The 19,660-nt window shown below is 44.4% G+C and overlaps 1 protein-coding gene across 2 annotated transcripts; it reads left to right on the top strand.

Annotated features, from left to right (window-relative positions):
• Positions 1 to 242: 242 nt before the first annotated feature.
• Positions 243 to 5,873, top strand: LOC125535315 (THO complex subunit 4D-like). 2 transcript variants are annotated; one of them, XM_048698369.1, is made up of 7 exons: positions 244 to 400; positions 1,877 to 2,086; positions 2,898 to 3,032; positions 3,124 to 3,192; positions 3,971 to 4,161; positions 4,795 to 4,842; positions 5,277 to 5,873. In XM_048698369.1, exons 2-7 carry the CDS (start codon positions 1,934 to 1,936, stop codon positions 5,515 to 5,517), a joined length of 837 nt encoding a protein of 278 aa, XP_048554326.1. In that variant the 5' UTR covers positions 244 to 400; positions 1,877 to 1,933; the 3' UTR covers positions 5,518 to 5,873. The 2 variants fall into 2 exon arrangements, with proteins under 2 accessions (XP_048554327.1, XP_048554326.1); XM_048698370.1 differs by lacking the exon at positions 2,898 to 3,032 and having other exon boundaries at positions 243 to 400.
• Positions 5,874 to 19,660: the final 13,787 nt, after the last annotated feature.

Here is a 19,660-nt window from a genome sequence, read left to right on the forward strand (position 1 = left end):
GTGTATGCTCATGTATATGAGTGACTTAATTGTACCGCATTTAGAAAAAAAATGCTATACAAGGTGTGAGTGACCTTTACCAGAGGTACCCTTAATAATACGTAGTTTTTTTTTGAGAAACACGGTACCCTTAATAATAGTGATTTCGGAGAAACCATCCCCGGAAAATGGGTTGCACCGTGGCAGGAAGGGCCCGGTAGGCCGATATTATTTGGGCCGTGAGCTGACCTTGGCTGGACTGGACCAACGCTAGCTTCAGCCTGGAGCTGACGAGCGAACAGAGAGACCAATTCCTCCCGACTCCCCAAGAGACAGCCAGCGCCGCCAGGCAGCAGCGGCGACGGTTGACGGCGACGGCGGCAGCAGCACCGGTGCGGCAGAAGCGTCGGCGGCAGCACAGGTGCGTACAGGCCATACCCGTCCGCGCAACCTCTAATTTTCTTCCGTCCGCCGCCACTGGACGAGGGTCTAGCTAGGGTTTTGATTCGAGCGAAACCCCAGCCCCCTAGCTCGACTCACCCGGTGCTCGTGTTGTTTCCTTGTTCGATCCGCTTTGGTCGGGCAGTGTCCGCTGGGATTGACAGTTCGAACATTGCTGGGCGAGGGAGTGCGGCGGATTTAGGTTGCAATTCGTGGCTTGCTGGGTTGTGCAGTAGCTTGCCACTGAGCCGCAGCATCCGCTTATGCCTGTGCGCTCGTGGGTTAAATTCTAGATGCAGATAGGAGGGGATTGATGTATGTCATGGCCTAGCCTATGATTTGATTGGGTTTGGTGTAGCGGATCTGGCGAAGAACAGCAGGGGTCAGAAGAGAGAAGATTTGGGAGGAAGATGACAGAGAGGAGGACACTGATAACTTATTTCTTCATTGATAATTCAGATCGGTTACAAACCCACGCACACTGACGCTGACACCGGAACCCTGGAGTCAGGGTTAGGATCTACAGTAAGACATTTGTGTACAACCTCCTGGTTCTTGTCAGTTCGGACACGCTGTTGGTGGTTTGAATTCGTTTTTCCTGGATACTCAAAAATGGTGATTCCCAAATAGTGTGTCCTGACCGGGGAATTATCTGGCTCACAAGTTCTTTCCAAGCATTGCTTATGCACAGTGTGATCTAACCCTGCCTACAGAAATCTGTGATAGCTTTAGAAATCCTACCAGATTTAATGTTGTAGTAAGTTGTAAATAGTATACTCCCTCTGTAAACAAATGTTTTCCTCTGTAAACATTGGAATAGTATTATTAGTACAGATACTAAGATGCATGAATAATTCATTAGTGCATTGTCTTGATAGTGCCAGGTTGGCTATCATTTGTTTATGATTGGCACCAAACTCTGGAGATTTCTTTGGATTGGATCTTTCTACCGAAGTATTTATTATGATTAGTATAATCCTTTTGATGCAGGTCGTTCTTTTTTTTATCAGTATAAAAAAATGCTCCTAGGCGTGCGCTTAAGTGTGCCTAGGTGCTTGGGGACAACAAAATGCCTAGCGCTTAATCGTGTAGGCGTGCACTTAGGCGATATAAGCACTAGGCGGTGGCAAAATGCAAAATTAACGCCCAACGCTTTCTTTATTCTTGTTTTAATAACTGCATTTGCTACTTGTTTGCCTTCTCTTATTTGCATTTTCTGCTTGTTGTCCTTTTTTTATTTGCATTTGCTGCTTGATAAGTTTTACTTTTGTTATTTATGTATACATATGGATGTATTTTAATGGAGCAGGCATGTTATCTGCATTTCCCCCCTTACAGTTGGCAGCATTGTAAATTCATCTTCTGTTACAACTTACATGCTTGTTTAGTTTCTTATGGGTTTGGATTATAGAGCAATGTTCATCTCTAACTCTTGAAGCTATTATCTGTTTTGCAGATTGTCATTGTATTGTTCAAGACTTGTCTTATCTGCTGTAGACTGAAACAACTCAGGATGTCATTTTATGCAAGAAGAGGTGGAGATAGGGGTAGTGAGCGTTTTCAAGGAGGAGGACGAGGTGGATATGCCATGCGTGGGAGATCAGGGTTTCCTCCTCGAGGACCACTTGGGATTAACGCTCGACCATCTGCACGCATTATTGCTAAGGCAAGGCCAAACCTGTCACTTCATTTTTGTTCATGGTCAGATTCCTGAATAAAGTAGAAAACTGAATGATGAGAGTGGAGAGCATCCCTGAGATCTTTATATGGAGGAGCAGTAGTAACAGTGTTGTTTACTGTTAATGGGGCCTTTGTTGGCTAGAGCATCTCATTGATCATGTAGAGGGGCAGAATTAACTTTGGTATTCTGATGAATACTTTGTTGGGTAGAGCACCGCCAAGCTTTCATTTATGGGTGACAGAAGTAACTGTGATGAATACATCTAACGGATACTTTGAAGGATACCACCTGTTCATCAAACACATGAAGGGGGAAATACATGAAAAAGAAAATTCATGCAATCCTTGCAATTTTATGTGTCTGGTTAATGTGGCACTGAAGCAAGAGTCTCTGCTGATCTTGTTGCTATGTTTGAAACTTTATGGAGTTCCATGATTCGATGTGTATGGTACATGAGACACTAATGGTTATTGGAACTGCAATGTGCTGCTCCTCAGACAGTTCTGGACTGTACTCCAGTGGTGTGCTTCTGGGCTGTCTCCTGAGGAAGAGCTTAAGCGATTTATATATTTGGCTTTCGAAATATGTGATATTGTTGGAACTCTTTTCCTCTCAATCATTAGCTTTATGCAGTATTTCATAGCTTGGCTGTTCTTCGGTAGCTTGTTGCTACACAATGGTTGATGCATATTCCAAGTGGTTCCTAATAGTTATCATGATCATCTCAAAAGTTTGAGGTGGCCTTCTTCTATGACAGACATGTTTCCTCACATGCTGGTCATTTGGCATTTTTCAGTCTTTTAGCAGAACCAAAGACATGACCTGGAGACCTGATCTATTTAGTGATAGTATGGCGGCTAGTGGAATCGAAACTGGTACAAAATTGTACATTTCAAACTTGGACTATCGTGTTTCCAATGAGGATATAAAGGTTGGTGAAGCAAGTAGACAGCCTGAATTTACCAGTCCTAGATTGCTATATATTAACTATTACACTAACCTATTTTTAATTTGCCTTTCAGGAGCTGTTTTCAGAAGTTGGTCATTTGAAACGCTTTGCTGTTCACTTTGATGGTTATGGTCGCCAAAATGTTCGTAACTCTTTTGGCATTTCAGCTTGAAGTCTTGAGCATATTTAGCCTACTTTTAAAGAAATTTCTATGCATCATATGTTCTATATGAAAACTCAAAGTGACTTATTTTTTTTTTTACTTCACCTTGAATGAAAAGTTCACCATTTTAATACTATATGGAGAGTAAAAATGATACATATATGTTGAGTTGCTTTCAGAGGATATTGAAACCTTTTTGCGTTGTCCCTTCAGCAGTTTCTGTTTGCTCTAGATGAATATATATTCACAGCTTAATTATATGTTAGCGATGACAACTTGTTAGAAAATCTATTATCTTGCATTTGGTATCATTTGGATAAGGAAAGGGCAAGTCAAACAAGTGGGTAATGTTGGGGTGAACCAAAGAAATTTGGGTAGAGCTGGATCTAAGTGTTGGCGAGGTAAACGCCCCGCTGGGATTAGTTCTTGTTTGCATATCCTTATTCTATTTTTTTAGTTAAAAGCCTACTTTGTAGCTGTTGTTATTGGACATCACTTGTATTGGTGTGCGTCTTTTAACGAGGGAGACTTAACGTAGAAGAGGAAATATAGGTCTAGTATTTAGTTAGTTTCTTCTCGTATTTTTACCTTGGGTGCAAAAGATGGTTGAATGCATGCCTATACCTTATCTTTTTAGCTAGTGAAGACAATAAGTTTATAGTTTTAGATTAAGTTTACTTGAATACTTGTTTGTATTTATTATTTATCTAGAAACATTTTGTACTCACTATTTTATTTTTATTTTTATTTTTTGAAGGGCACAGCGGAGGTGGTATTTACAAGGAGGAGTGATGCAATTGCTGCATTGAAACGTTATAATAATGTTCTGCTTGATGGAAAATCTATGAAGATTGAGGTCATTGGAAGTGACCTGGGTTTGTCTATGACACCTCGTATAAATGTTGTCGGGGCATCTAATGGTAGAGCTACGAGAACGGTTGTTATGACGTGAGTGAAAATTTCAAATTTGCCTAATTCACCATTCATGATTTTTTTTCAATGTTCTATACATCTGCCACCAGAAGTGTGTTCGATGGGCGTGTTGGATATTTTGCTTTGACGAGTTCAGTGATGTTCTTATGTTGCCTGAACTTTGCTGGTTTTCTCTTCTAGTATGTAACTTAAAACATCAGCTGGATCACCGCTCTGCCTCAGCCTCAGCCTATGCCAATGCATTGTTTCTTTGTCCAATGTTTTTAACACTAATTGCTTGCCCACAGTGGAAACCACCCTCTCCTTTTTTTGTTTGTCAACCAATTTCATGCTAATCTGCCATCTTCTATTTGTCTGATCAGCAACTTCTGCATTTTAGTCATGTAGTTGTCAAATTTACTGAAGTTCGATTACCACAAGTGCAAATCATTTGCCAGTAAGCAGATCCAAGTTGTAAGAGCCTGTTTGGAATATGAGATTTTTTATTGAATCCTATCGGACTTGAACTGTTTCCTGTTAAACTCCTGCATTACAAACGGTTGTTAACTATGTTTTTACATATTTTTTTAGTTAGCAGTATTTTTGGTGTGTGTATGTGGTCATATATCCACACTATTTTGTTGTATCTGAACAAATGTTACATTTCAGGCCTGAAACGGGTCGGCGTGGTGGTGGTTCCAGCACTAGGCCTTTGAGGTAAAGCTTCTAATGATTTTGATGACTTTTAATGTGGCAATTCAGTTTGTTACTAGCAATTATTTGGCTCGTGTAGTTTATCCTTGTGTCGTTGTTTGTATTGTTAGCTGTTTATTACCAGCAATACTAGGACCTATGAATAAATTTCTTTTGACACATTCTGCTCTCAACTTGCGTGATCAACTGTGATTAGTGAGCATTTTCTTTCTTTCAAGAAAAAAAACATGACACAAAAGGTTCAGATCATGCATGTTACTAAATTTATAGCATGAAGCAGCCATGTTGCCCGTGCCATTGGACAAATTGCTATTTCAGATGTATGTATCTATTTTAGTCATGTTGTTTCTTTGAGTTGATGCCCTCAAAACAGACAGGAATTGTTGTGTTTGGTTTTAATCTTTTTAAATTTTCTCACTCTCAATCTGCCGTTCCAGTAATCCTACCACCAGGTTGAATCGTGGTGCATTCCAAGCTGGACGTGGTGCTTTCCAAGCGGGACGAGGCGGAGGCAGGGGCTATGCTCCGTCACAGGCTCAGTTCCAGGGCCGAGGCAGGGGCCGCGGTCAGTTCCGGGGCCGGGTCCGCGGTCGGGGTAGGAAGGGGGCAGAGAAAAGCGCAGATGACCTGGACAAAGACCTGGAATCCTATCATGCGGAGGCAATGAAGACCGACTGATTGCGGCCAAGTCGGTGGCTGTGCTATCTGTTGGGTGCAAGATTTATCTCATGATGGATGGGATGTATCAGACTGGGAGCAGATAACCATGTATCTGTCTGCTCTGGTTTCCAAAACCAACTCAGCCTCTTAATTTGCAAGCTCTTAGATGTTGTTGCCCTAGAGATTGTCGTGTAAAGTAGAAGAAACAAACGAGCTAGCGATGGTATTTTGCGTCTTGCAACCGATTGCATGCCGGCTTTTGCAAATTTGGCTAGTTTGTGGTCTAGATGTTGTCTTTGACGTCCCTTTGCGGCGCAGTTGTTCTCTATTTCGCTGTGGCTGCAAAATAGGCAGCATGACGCCGGTTCTTATTCCGATCTGTCTTTAGCTGTTCTGCCATGTCGGTAAGCACCTCTGTACCAAAATGCAAGGGTTTTTTTGGTTTTGCATATGGCTTAAAAAATGCCTTACATTTTATTATCGAGGGGAACTACAAATGAGTAAAGATTGTGGTTTTCTTCCCATGTTGAACCAGCAGTAAAGATTGCTTAGTGGAAATTTTTTGAACACGCGCGCACGCATGAGTAAGTTACGAGGTTCAGCTGCTAAAGTGAAATAAAACATCAGGCACCGCCGGCAGCTACATTTTCTGATTTTGGTGGCGAGGAGTGAAACATAGACTTTTCCTTACTGAAGAAGAGGAGATGCCAATAAACATTTATTTTTCAGGAGAACCTACTATTTTTTTGAGAAAAACCTAATAATAAAAAAAACCCAGTAACACGCAGTGAGCCAGAGCGAATGGGCCAGCCCATTTGCGAGACCCAGCGCATCGCTCAACAAAACGTGGCCTGTTTCCCCCCTAAAAAACAGAACAAAAAACGTGGCCTGTTTCTTTCTTTCTTTTGATGAGAGAACGTGGCCTGTTTTTGGTGGAGCGCGCCCATTCTCAGCGCAACTTCTCCAGAGGTAGAACCCTAGATCGATCTGCTTCTGTTCAAGTGCGCTTCTCATCTCCCGCAAATCCTCGACCGATCGACCGATAAAGTTCTTCTCTTCACTTCGAAGCAGGCGCTACACACAAAAATATGTACCTCGCTAATCACGTAAAAAAGCACTCCATTAATTAGTTTCTTGGATAACCCTACTTGTTCTTTTTGTGACAATGTTGACAATACTGGTTGTCAAATGTGGGGGCCACACATGTTTTCCCCTTCTCTCTCATCTCTCCTCTTCCTCCTGGTGGGGCTCATGCACACGTGGCCGTTTTTTTCTAGTGAAAGTTCTAAAATTTTAGGAGTTCAAATGATACTTTCAAATTTTTGGAAGTGTGAATTCTGAATGTTAAGTTTTCAAAAGTGTAAACCATTCAACAAAACTAAGTCCTGAAAACTGGTTCAAGATTTTTTATTTTTGAAGGTCAAAACCAAATTTCTAAAAGTGTCGAAAATGAAAAGTTACAAAGAATATAGATCTCAAAGATGGAAAGTTTACAAAGCAGGAAAAAACAGGTCTACACAAGACCGCAATTGACTGGGCGGGGCAAAGGGCGTGGCTGCTTGCATGAACATAGTTACAACCTGAAAGACAACAACACTTATCAATCTAGGATATTTGGTCATGTCTGACTCAATCAAATTAGTTGACGATAAGAATCCTCAAAAATGGGCGACACATATATTGATTTGAGTGTATTATAAAAAATCTTAGCATTTTGAAGTGACAAAAACCGTATGTGGAACGATACTGATTGTGCTACCTTTTAAGAACAACACTTGTAAACACTTAGCGGCTCCGTGGTCTCCACATAGGCAAACGTCTGACAATGGTTGGGCAAGGCAGCTTTTATAGTGAGGACTCTTGTTCCCGGACTCGTCTCACTGATCTCCACCATGCCGCTATCGCTGTTGGGCTTGTGTTTATACACGACATTACGTGGCCCTCCGCAACCATCATACAATTCCTCTGTGAGGAGGTACTCCCTGTGAGCAAAGTGTGGCCTTGTGAGCTGCCAGGTCCTCGGCGATGAGATGTCCCTTCTCACGATGTACCAACGGCTCCATGTGTGTTCTCTCACTGTCGCTGCACCCTCTAGAACCCAAACCTGCAGATGTAACTCAAACTGATTTAAAGATGCAATACTTTCATGTGGCTATATATTGTGCAGAAATTAAGAGCAATGTCATGTGTTATATCTGTCGGAAAAACAATTACACAGGTGAATAAGTGTATCGATTTTGCTAATTTGATTCAAGTCGATTGAGATTTTTCTCAAGTCTTGATCAATATAGAGAAGTGTGATTTTTAATTTGGTATTATAAATATTACTTCCTCTGTCCCAAATTACAAGATGTTTTGGTAGGCCAAAATAGCCTAAAAGACGTCTTATAATTTGGGATGGAACTAGTAACTGCATGCATCGTTCAGATATAGAGGCCAAGGGATAACCTTCTTTTTTCCAAAAAAAAGTAAATAGTAGTACATCGAACCTACACACCCTTTTAAAGAAAAGTGTAACTAGATGGAAAATTGCGCTTCTCGCTGAACTAAAATTTTACTGTTTGTGAACAAACTGAGACTTAAGTGAACAAAGGTGTGGACCTAGATGTAGACGGATCCTATGTGTAAAATCCTCTAAACACGTACATACCTCACACTGATGAGGAAACGAGTAAAACACCACCCCCAACCTCCCCCGCACCTCCGTCAGGTTCCAGCTTCCAGGCGGCACATCAGGTAGCGACTTGATGAAAGAGAGACTTTCATGGTCGAGGTCCAGTGCCATGAGCTTCCTTCCGCGCTTCGCAGCCCAATACATGGTGCCGTTGACGCCGACAATGCCTGCACTGTATTGGCATCTCGGGACAGAGCCCGTGGCAACGTCCCTCCATGACGACTCCCCCAAAGTGAACACCTTCACTTGATGAGAGTTTCCCTTCCTATCGTAGGCCGCCACATGCACGACCTTGTGCCGTCCAGTCGTTGGGTGGTACCCGAAGCCATACGCCTCGTGCCAGCCAGCAGCGGCGGGAGAGACAGCTTTTCGCCGGTGACCGGGTTAATCACAGTGATGGCGCCGTCGACCTTCCGGTTGTCGCACAGGCAGATCAGGCCATTGCAGGTGCCGACGATGACGTTCCTGCGTTCGTGGGGGAGATCCCTAGGGATGCCATTCCACAGAACTCTATGGCTCCCTGTTGATAGATCGTCCACGACGTGCGCGGAGCCCGCGTCCGTAACTACGAGAGGCTTGGCGCGGCTCTGCATCTCCGTCGTGCGCGTGTCTACAACGTCGCGCCATCGCCGGCAGACCAGGCGGGCCAGCCGCCGGGAGCTGGGAGGGAGCCACAGCAGGATGGCCGCCAAGACGTCCGCGGATGTCCTCATGTCACCCTTGATCGCCGATGCGAGTTCGAATTGGCTGTTATGATTCCGCCGATCCATCAGCCGTTATATCCGGAGTGCTAGGGTTTTTCTTTTCTATTGGTAGCATCCGAGTGCCATAGTTGCCAAGCACAGACCTAAAAGGCGCCCGGCCAGGGTCCGTCCATCGTGTACTTGGTTTTCATGTTTTAGACGGCAAAAACTAACGTGCTAACAGCGCCAAGTCCAGGTACGTGACTCCTCACGCAGCCGCCTCCTCCCCAATTAGGGTTCTTGTGCCTCCCACCGGCGCCGATCCACCTCGTCTTTGGTGGCCTTAGGGTTATGGGCACGACGGATCTCGGCCCTTGCCGGTGGGAGGGCTCCGTTTTTAGACGTGTCTTCGAGATTTGTTAGGGTTTGTGTCCTACTCATGAAGACAAGACGACGACGGCTATCTGAAGATGGAATAAGTTTTTCCCCGTCTAGTCCCCGTTCCGATGGTGCGTCTAGCATCGTCGGTGGGCGTGTGGATGTGTGTCTCCGGCGGATCTGTCCTTGGTGGATTTGCTCGGATCTGTTTATCGTTCGTCTATGTTCATGCGTTTTTTAGGTTGGGTCATTCTGATCCACGCTACTCTTCATTGGCGCCGGTTGCTATTCGGGTGCCGGTCCTATGGGGCCTTGGCATGATGACTTCCTTACTATCTATTACAACAAGTTTTGTTCGGCTCCGGTGAGGGAGGGGCGATGACGACGGCGCGCCTTCACTCGTTTCAGTGCTTGTAGTCGTCTCTAGGCGGTCTATGGATTTATATGTAACTAGAAAAATTGCCCGTGCATTGCAACGGGTTTCAAATATGTCGCCATGTCACTATCCTTACATACATCATGCACTCCCAATGCATTTTTTCTTATCACGCTATAAAATAATACTTCCTTCGATTACACTTATTTTGGATCGAAGAGAGTAATAAATGTTAGAGACAACATCCCAATGCATTGTACCTCAAGTTTTATGCTAAGAGAGTTCTCATTGAATTGCTTCGGAGATCCTACATGCATTTTAACACTATGGTCTATTTGTGGCATGAAGTAACATGATAGTTATCAAGTGGTCAGCTTGGTAAGCTATCAACACTAGTAGAAAAAGGGTCAAATGTTCACCCCTTTAGCCCCGGTTTGTATTTGAGCCGGCACTAATGGTCATATTAGTGCCGGTTCGAATGATTATGCATTAGTGCCGGTTCGTAATGAACCTTTAGTACCGGTTCGTGCCACGAACCGGTACTAAAGGGGTGGTGGCAGGCTGGCGTCAGGCCAGGGCCCCACGAGCCCCTTTAGTGACGGTTTGTGACACAAACCGGTACTAAAGGTCTAACCTATAGTACCGGTTTGTGTCACCAACCGGCACTAAAGAGTCTTAACCTATAGTCCCGGTTGAAGACACAAACCGGCATTATAGGGCAATTTTCAAACTCTACCCCCCCCCCCCCCCCGTATCGCCATTTTTGTTTTTGAAAAATCAAAAAAAAATGATAAAAACTTCAAAAAATAAAATCCTTGAGAGGTAGTTATATTACTACATCTACTAGTTAGGAAAATTTGAAAACTTAAATTTAGACATGTTTTGCAAAAAGTGTAGGGAAAATGTAAAACGGCTATAACTTTTGCATACGATGTCGGAAAAAAACGTATAATATATCAAAAAATTCAGCACGAAAATCCGCATCCGATGGTTATGGAGCTGTTTACCAGTCCTAGATTGCTATATCCGCATCCTACGCCCTGTTTGCAATTTTTTAGAATCCTCAAATTCCAAAAGGAAAAAAGATATGGTCAAATTTCAGTTTTTTTAAAAATTTGGTTAAATCTGGTCAAACTACTTATTCAAGAAGTATTAATGTTACTACATAATTATTCAAGAATATTAGTGTTACTAAATAATTATTTCAATTTTTTTGAATTTTGGTCAAATCTGGTCAAACTATGGTCAAACTGTGGTCAAACTATGGTCAAACTTATTCAAGAAATATTAGTGTTACTAAATAATTACTGTTTTTTAGAACAATAGTTTCAAACTCAAACGGTGAAACGTGTGACCTAGTGCTCAAGCTAAACTGCTGAGGGTTAATAGGATTGACAGCTTACATTTGTCAGGAAAACAACAAGTGCAGACTTGGAATGTAGGGGGAATAGAACTCCCAAGTTAAGCGTGCTCAGACTGGGGGAGTGAGAGGATGGGTGACCGGCCGGGAAGTTAGGCGATTTGGAATGAGTGATCCACACTTGAGCAGTTAAGAGAGGTGATTAGAGACCAAATCATCAAATAATTCAGAAAAATTAAAAATTAAAAAAATTTCAAAAAAAAATCAAAAATAACCTTTAGTACCGGTTGGTAACACCAACCGGTACTAAAGATCCCCGTACCAGGGCACGAGCTCACGCCACGTGGTGGCACTTTAGCGGCGGTTCGTGCCGAACCGGTACTAAGGGGGGGGGGGCTTTAGTGCCCACCCTTTAGTGCCGGTTATGGAACCGGCACTAAAGGCCCTTACGAACCGGTTTTAAAGCTCCGTTTTCTACTAGTGCAACAAAAAATTGCAATCAATGAAGTGACATGATAGTTTTATACACATGGTTGAATGCAAAATAAAAATAAAAATTAACAGTGTCCATACATAAATTATTTTGTTCGAACGTGTCGCGTATATAACAATAAGAAATTTCTACTTTGACTAAAAATAACATCATGGGTCGTGTGTTCTGCGTTGGTCTGATTAGAATTCTTCTATGAACTATCACATACTACATTTTAATATAATCTCCATAGAACTTAGGCATGCCTATATGTTTAAGATAATGGAAGGATCATGGTCTCATCTACATTGCATGATACCAACAACAAAAACTTGAGGCACATCATGCATGAAGTCTGAACTTTCTGCCACATTCATGCTTTGCTGATTATATATGTCAAACCATGGACGTGACCTTTGTGTGCTGGCCGGGGAGACGACCCTCATGACAGCGTCCGCACAGAAGCTCTGGGAAACGCAATGGCAGGTCCGCCGCTATCATGCAGTCTGCCACTGCACTAACCTGATCGTCGGACGCAGCGTCTGTCATGGTGACCTGCAGCCTCATCGCCAGCGCGTCAACGTGCTCCTCCAGTACCTCTTCCTTAGACCCTGCTCTTCTCGTCTCCGTCGCCCAGCCGCGGCTACTTGACCTCATCATGCTGGAAGTGGCGTCCGCCATGGTGACCTGCATCGCCAGCTCATCAGACTCACCGCGCTCCTCCAATGCCTCTTCGTCGACCGACTCGACCCTGCTCTTTTCGTCTCCGTCGCTCAGCTGCCGTGGCTAGTTCACCTCATCACGCTGCCGGACGTCGCGTCCACCATGGTGACCTGCATCGCGTCACCGTGCTCCTCCAGTACCTCTTCCTCGACCCTGCTCTTCTCGTCTGCATCGCGCAGCCGCGGCTACTTGACCTCGTCACGCTACCGGATGAGGCACCCGCCATCCTAACCTGCAGCGCCTCATCGCCAGTGCGTCACCGTCCTCTCCAGTGCCTCTTCCTCGACCTTGCACTTCTTGTCTCCGTCGTCCAGTCGCGGCTACTTCTCATCACGCTGTCGGACGTGGCGTACACAATGGATGACCTAAGGCATGCCTACGCATGCAAAAGTCGTAGGAGCCCATACATGATTGATGTGCAATTCTCCTTCCCTGCCTTATCTCTTTGTCACGTTTGCGTGGAGTCCTTTTCCTTCCTTATCTCTTTTTCAAGTGTAGTCCTTTCTTAAAAGAGTTTAATTAGTCCACCGAATGCTAATTAGTCCTTCTTCCTATACGGTGGCCTAAGGCCCAGTAGGAAAGTGATTTGCTGACCCCTGTTCGGGTTTGCTGGGTGGGTTTTAACCAGCTGGTGGTGTTTGTATGGAATAGGGTCGTTCGTACGTTTAGGGCAGCTAAGCTTGGTAGATCTACTTTTAAATCTCTGCCGTCAATCTTTATGTTTAACACACAATCAACGGATATAAAGATGTGACGTATGGAGAACTATGAAAGCCTCTATCCTTGATTATTAGGTATAAATTTTTATTATTTTTGGTGTTCGTTGTACTGTCATGATTGAAGATGAATAAATTGGATGTTTGCCCGGAAAAAAAGACTAATGTGCTAAAGGCTAGTTCTTTTGAGTAGATCTCTGGAAATAAGTTGTTGTGGAAGTAAGCCTCAGATAAATTGCTCTGAAAATAACCCATGAATATAAGTTATTCAGTTCTTTTCAGCTTCTGTCATTTTAGTTTACTGGCACATATTCCCGTGTGTTGTAATGGGAAACCAAACTAATGTGTTTTCAAATTTAGTTAGAATTGCATCGACCTGCGTTGTCACAAAATAACAACTTATATATCCATTCCACTTTGAATTAAATGTGTTTATAATAAAGTTATAATTCGACATCGTATGCAACTAAAAATCTTTGATCAAACACACATACATTCAGAAGTAGATTCACCCGGGTGGTCGTATTGCTTAAAATCAATGTTAAGGTCATACAGAAGACAAAATATAAACATATATTGTTTGATGAGGCGTGCTACGTGTCTGTTGGCCGATCTTTTTCAAAGATCATTCGGATCGTTAGCTGCAGATCTGATGTGGCCAAGAGGAGGAGGTGGCTGAAGGTGATGACGGACAGAGGAAGAAGCTCAAGGTTGACGATGGTGGCGGTGATTGATGTGGTCTCCGCAGTGGTGCAAAAAGCAAATTTGAAACAATCCAAACTTGGTGTCATCATAGTTTCGTCGAAGGGTTTCTGATCGTAGTGTCGCGTTAGCAGCATCCTGAAGTAGTAAATGCCCTGTTTACTTGTCCTTTTTTTTTCAGGCATCAATCAATCTCTTCTTTTTGCTGGTATTAAATTTAGATTTTCGGATTTCCATGTTGGAAATCCATCATGAAAGTAACATCTCTTGGTACCAGTATTCTAGCTTATGGTTCATGTGGGATTCCTTGCTACTTCCTACAACTCTTCTTTTGCAGACATAGGGTAGGGGATTCCATTCCATTCCACCAAAGATGTAGACCTCTTCCAATGATTATAGATCCAAAGGATCATTATTGATAGGAAACTGCCAGTAGCCCTTGACTTTGACTTGAAGAATTGAATCCGCCTTCTTCTTCTTATTCTTCTGAAAGTCTCCCAGGCATGGTATCATCGGATCCACAAGGTCAATTTGTATCCATTTGTTCAGGCGCCTATCTGTAGACAGATTGGATCGATAAATAAATAAAAAACTTGTCAAGCTTTGCAAGGTCCCCTTCTCAGAACAGCAGCAAGTCAGCACCATGTCAAATTCTCCAGTTACGGTAATATACCATAAACAATCATCCTTTAGGAGAAATATTATCCCTCTAGGGGAGCTAGTTGGGGGTGGGGGGTGGGGTGACCTATTTATTTCGTGCCTTTCAGGTGCCGTAGCTGATGCTTTATAAGATCATTGGAATAACATTGTGGATAGATGTAGAAGTCTCCAATTTTCTTGTCTAACGCACCTGATGATATTGTTGGTCCCTTTCTTAAAACCTAGCCTTCACCATCGGTGGTTGGAGAAATATCTTGCTGGTCCTAGTTCTTTTTGTGACAACGTTGACACTACCGGTTGCCAATTGTTGAGTTTTGTAATGTGTCATACTCTTATTATCTGTGTAAATTGTAAAGGGCATATCCTGAAGGTATGTTTTCCATTTCTACACGGTCATCCTCAAGGCTAGGCATTCTTTCTCATACGTGGAAAAGGCTTGAGCTCGTGGACTGAGAGCTTTGCTCAAATACACAATGGGTGTCCTTTTTGTCACAAACCTTCCAGTACCTAGGCCAGAAGCATCTATGTTCAAATCAAAAGAGGGGGTAAAATGTGGCAGGGCTAGCACAACAACTTCCACCAAGGTTAGCTTGAGAGTGTGGAATGCTTTATCTGCCAGTGAGGACCATACAAAATGCTCATTCTTGCGAAGCAATTCTTTTAGTGGAAGGCTAATGGTGCCATAATTAGAAATAAACTTCCTGTAGTATCCCGCAAGCTCCAAGAATGACATGGCGGACAATGGCGGACTAAGCTCCAGAAAACAGGTCCGCAACTCACCGGGCGGGGCAAAGTGTGTGGTTGCCCGCCAATTAGCCCACCATTCTACTTCAAGCATGAACATAGATATAATCTGAAAGACAACAACACTTGTCAATCTAGAATATTTGGTTATATCTGACCCAATCAAATAATTAGCTGACGACAAGAATCCACAAAAATCGACGATACATATATCGATTTGAGTGTGTGATTTGGGGGAATGAATGGCTATGGCACCTTGGGTGCTGCCGCTGTATTGCACTTGCTTATATAGGTACATGTACAAAGAGCGCATGAGAGCGCGGGCGACGTGCATGGAGATCATGGGATCATGCATGACGTGCGAGAGAGGGAGTGGGCTAACTACTGACTACTAATACCTCGCCGTAGTTGGAGCGTCCGGTGGACGGACGCATAAACTGGAGCGGAATTCTTTGAACGCCGCCATAGGCAACCCCTTGGTGAGCACGTCCGCGAACTGCTGGGTCGTAGGGACATGCAACACGCGCAGCTGCCCGAGGGCCACCTTCTCACGGACGAAATGTATGTCGAGCTCGATGTGTTTCGTCCAGCGATGATGGACGGGATTGGCCGCCATGTATACGGAGGAGATGTTGTCGCAGAAGACCACGGTGGCACGGGGGAGGGTGATGGAGAGCTCGCCGAGGAGTTGTCGAAGCCAGCAACTTTCAGCAACCGCGCGGTACTCAGCATCCGCGTTGGACCGGGACACCGTGACCTGTCGTTTGGACGACTAGGAGACGAGCGAATCACCAAGGAAGACGGCGTAGCCGGACGTCGAGCGGCGTGTGTCGGGGCAGCCCGCCCAGTCCGCGTCAGAGTAGGCGATGAAGTCCAGCGTGGGTGAGCGGCGTAGATGGAGACCGTGCGTCGAAGTGTCGCGGAGGTACCGCAGGACGCGCTTGGCCAGCGCGAGGTGGGATGTGCGCGGGTCGTGCATGACGATGCAACATGATAACCCACAAGTATAGGAGATCGCAACAGTTTTCGAGGGTAGAGTATTCAACCCAAATTTATTGATTCGACACAAGGGGAGCCAAAGAATATTCTCAAGTATTAGCAGCTGAGTTGTCAATTCAACCACACCTGGAAACTTAATATCTGCAGCAAAGTGTTTAGTAGCAAGGTAATATGATAGTAGTGGTAACGGTAGCAAAAGGTAACAGTAGTAAAAGTAATGTTTTTGGTATTTTGTAGTGATGATAGCAATAGCAACGGAAAAGTAAATAAGCGAAGAACAATATATGGAAAGCTCGTAGGCAATGGATCGGTGATAGAGAATTATGCCAGATGCGGTTCATCATATAACAGTCATAACCTAGGGTGACACAGAACTAGCTCCAGTTCATCAATGTAATGTAGGCATGTATTCCGAATATAGTCATACGTACTTATGGAAAAGAACTTGCATGGCATCTTTTGTCCTACCCTCCCAGCAGGGTCCTAATAGAAACTAAGGGATATTAAGGCCTCCTTTTAATAGAGTACTGGAACAAAGCATTAGCACATAGTGAATACATGAACTCCTCAAACTATGGTCATCACCGATAAGTATCCTGATTATTGCCACTTCGGGGTTAATGGATCATAACACATAATAGGTGACTATAGACTTGCAAGATAGGATCAAGAACTCTCATATATTGATGAGAACATAATAGGTTCAGATCTGAAATCATGGCACTCGGGCCCTAGTGACAAGCATTAAGCATAGCAAAGTCATAGCAATATCAATCTCAGAACATAGTGGATACTAGGGATCAAACCCTAACAAAACTAACTCGATTATATGATAAATCTCATCCAACCCATCATCGTCCAGCAAGCCTACGATGGAATTACTCACGCACGACGCTGAGCATCATGAAATTGGTGATGGAGGATGGTTGATGATGACGATGGCGATGGATTCCCCTCTCCGGAGCCCCGAACAGACTCTAGATCAGCCCTCCCGAGAGGTTTTAGGGCTTGGCGGCGGCTCCGTATCGCAAAACGCGATGAATCATTCTCTCTGATTTTTTCTCCCCGAAACACAATATATAGAGTTGGAGTTTGAGTCGGAGAGGCACCATGGGGCCCACGAGGTAGGGGGGCGTGCCCTAGGGGGGCAGGCGCGCCCCCACCCTCGTGGACAGGTGGTGGCCCCCCTGGCCTTCATCTTTTGCAGGTATGTTTATATTTTCCAAAAAATTTCTCCGTGAAGTTTCAGGTCATTCCGAGAACGTTTGTTTCTGCACATAAATAACACCATGGTAATTCTGCTGAAAACAACGTCAGTCCGGGTTAGTTCTATTCAAATCATGCAATTTAGAGTACAAAATAAGGACAAAAGTGTTTGGAAAAGTAGATACGACGGAGATGTATCAACTCCCCCAAGCTTAAACCTTTGCTTGTCCTCAAGCAATTCAGTTGATAAACTGAAAGTGATAAAGAAAAACTTTTACAAACTCTATTTGCTCTTGTTGTTGTAAATATGTAAAGCCAACATTCAAGTTTTTAGCAAAGATTATAACTAACCACATTCACAATAACGCTTAGGTCTCAAGTTTACTCATATCAATGACATAATCAACTAACGAGTCATAATAATAAATCTCGGATGACAACACTTTCTCAAAACAATTATAATATGATATAACAAGATGGTATCTCGCTAGCCCTTTCTGAGACCGCAAAACATAAATGCAGAGCACCTTTAAAGACCAAGGACTGACTAGACATTGTAATTCATGGTAAAAGAGATCCAGTCAAGTCATACCCAATGTAAACTAACAATAATGAATGCAAATGACAACGATGCTCTCCAACTAGTGCTTTTTAATTAGAGGGTGATGACTCAGCATAAAAGTAAATAGATAGGCCCTTCACAGAGGGAAGCATGGATTTGTAGAGGTGCCAGAGCTCGGTTTTGAAACAAAGGTGAATAATATTTTGAGCGGTATACTTTCATTGTCAACATAACAACCAAGAGATGGCAATGTCTTCCATGCTACACACATTATAGGCGGTTCCCAAACAGAATGGTAAAGTTTATACCCCCCTTCCACCAACAAGCATCAATCCATGGCTTGCTCGAAACAACGAGTGCCTCCAACTAACAAGAGTCCCAGGGGGAGTTTTGTTTGCAATTATTTTGATTTAGTTTGCATAAAGCATGGGACTGGGCATCCCAATGACCAGTCATTTATCTCGTGAGTGAGGAGCGGAGTCCACTCCTCTTGAGCATAACCCGCCTAACATGGAAGATACAGACATCCCTAGTTGATACATGAGCTATTCGAGCATACAAAACAGGATATTTATTTGAATGTTTAGAGTTTTGCACGTACACATTTACTTGGAACGGCAGGTAGATACCGTATATAGGAAGGTATAGTGGACTCATTTGGAATAACTTTGGGGTTTATGGAGTTGGATGCATGTGACGCAAGGATAATTAGGCTACAGTAAACCTCTGCTAGTGTTGCCACGTCACCACGATTACTGTTGATAATCTCGCGATGATTCAAAACTCGTTCAAATTCAAATTTTAAATAAAGTCAAACTAGAAAAGTTTTCAAGTCAAAACTAAAATGTTCGGGTTGTGACAAATAAATCGTAAGTAATTATGGTGGAGAAACCAAACTTTGATAAAATGTTTAAAGGCTCTATAACAATTTAAAACAGTAGTGAAAACGATTAAACAAATTCCTATTGAATTTATAAAATGCTAAAACTATTTTATTATGGGTTAAGAATTAATCTCATAGAAGTTTGTTGATAAATACAAATTTAGGCACTAGTGGTAATTTTTATAAAACTAAAAATAAAAGAAACTACAAATAAAAAGAGAAAACAAAATATAAAAACAGAAAACAAAACTAACAAAGAACAAAAAAAAATTTAGAAGAACCCCCCCTCCCCACTGGGCCACGGCCCAGCTGGCCTCTGGACCCACTAGGCCGGTCCAGTCGGCCCAGCCGCCGCCCGACCTAACCCTAGACGACCGAACCCCCACTCCCCTCGTTCCCCACTTCCCCCACTCGTTCCCCCGCACGCCTCCCTCTCCTTCCTTGATCTGGATCGGGGGGCAACGACCCCGACCCCGATCCCGCATCGCCCCCACGCTCGACTGGTTTTGGATCGGGGAGGGGCCCGATCCCGCGCCGCCCTGCACCCCCCGATCCCGTCGCCCGTCACCACGACGACCTCGTCGTCCCGCGCCAGGACGCCGCGCCCGAAGCCTGCGCCTCCCTCGCCGGCCTGCTTCCTCCCACGTCGCCAGATCTCCCTCGTCGGACTTCCCCGACCTCCGTCGAGCCCACTGCCACGGTCCTTACTCCCCACCGTGAGCTCCCTTCCTTCCCTTCTCTGTCGTCGGCGCCGTTTCCCCCCACCCCGCAGCGCCCGCGTGCCGGAGCTCACGCTCCAGGCCGCCCTCGCCACACCGCACCACGCCCGCACGTCCCGGTCCTCCTCCTCCCCGTCCCGCAGCTCCGTTCGGCGCTCGCGCCGCTGCCCTGTCTGCCGCGGCCGCCTTTGCTCGCCCGTGCCCTCCCGTGCGGTCGCCCGCACCTGCCGCCCCTGGCCTCGCCGTCCCGCTACGGTGGCCGCACCCCGCGCCACCGCGTCACCTCGCCGCTGACCCCGCGTCG

The sequence above is a fragment of the Triticum urartu genome, chromosome 2 (genome assembly GCF_003073215.2).
Source record: "Triticum urartu cultivar G1812 chromosome 2, Tu2.1, whole genome shotgun sequence".
Taxonomy (NCBI): domain Eukaryota; kingdom Viridiplantae; phylum Streptophyta; class Magnoliopsida; order Poales; family Poaceae; genus Triticum; species Triticum urartu.

Excerpts from the sequence above, each read along its gene's own strand:
- LOC125535315 (XM_048698369.1), top strand. The coding sequence starts at position 1,934 with ATGTCATTTTATGCAAGAAGAGGTGGAGATAGGGGTAGTGAGCGTTTT. Across the intron at positions 3,193-3,970 it reads ATGGTTATGGTCGCCAAAAT|GGCACAGCGGAGGTGGTATT; the intron begins GTTCGTAACTCT and ends TATTTTTTGAAG. Across the intron at positions 4,162-4,794 it reads ACGAGAACGGTTGTTATGAC|GCCTGAAACGGGTCGGCGTG; the intron begins GTGAGTGAAAAT and ends GTTACATTTCAG.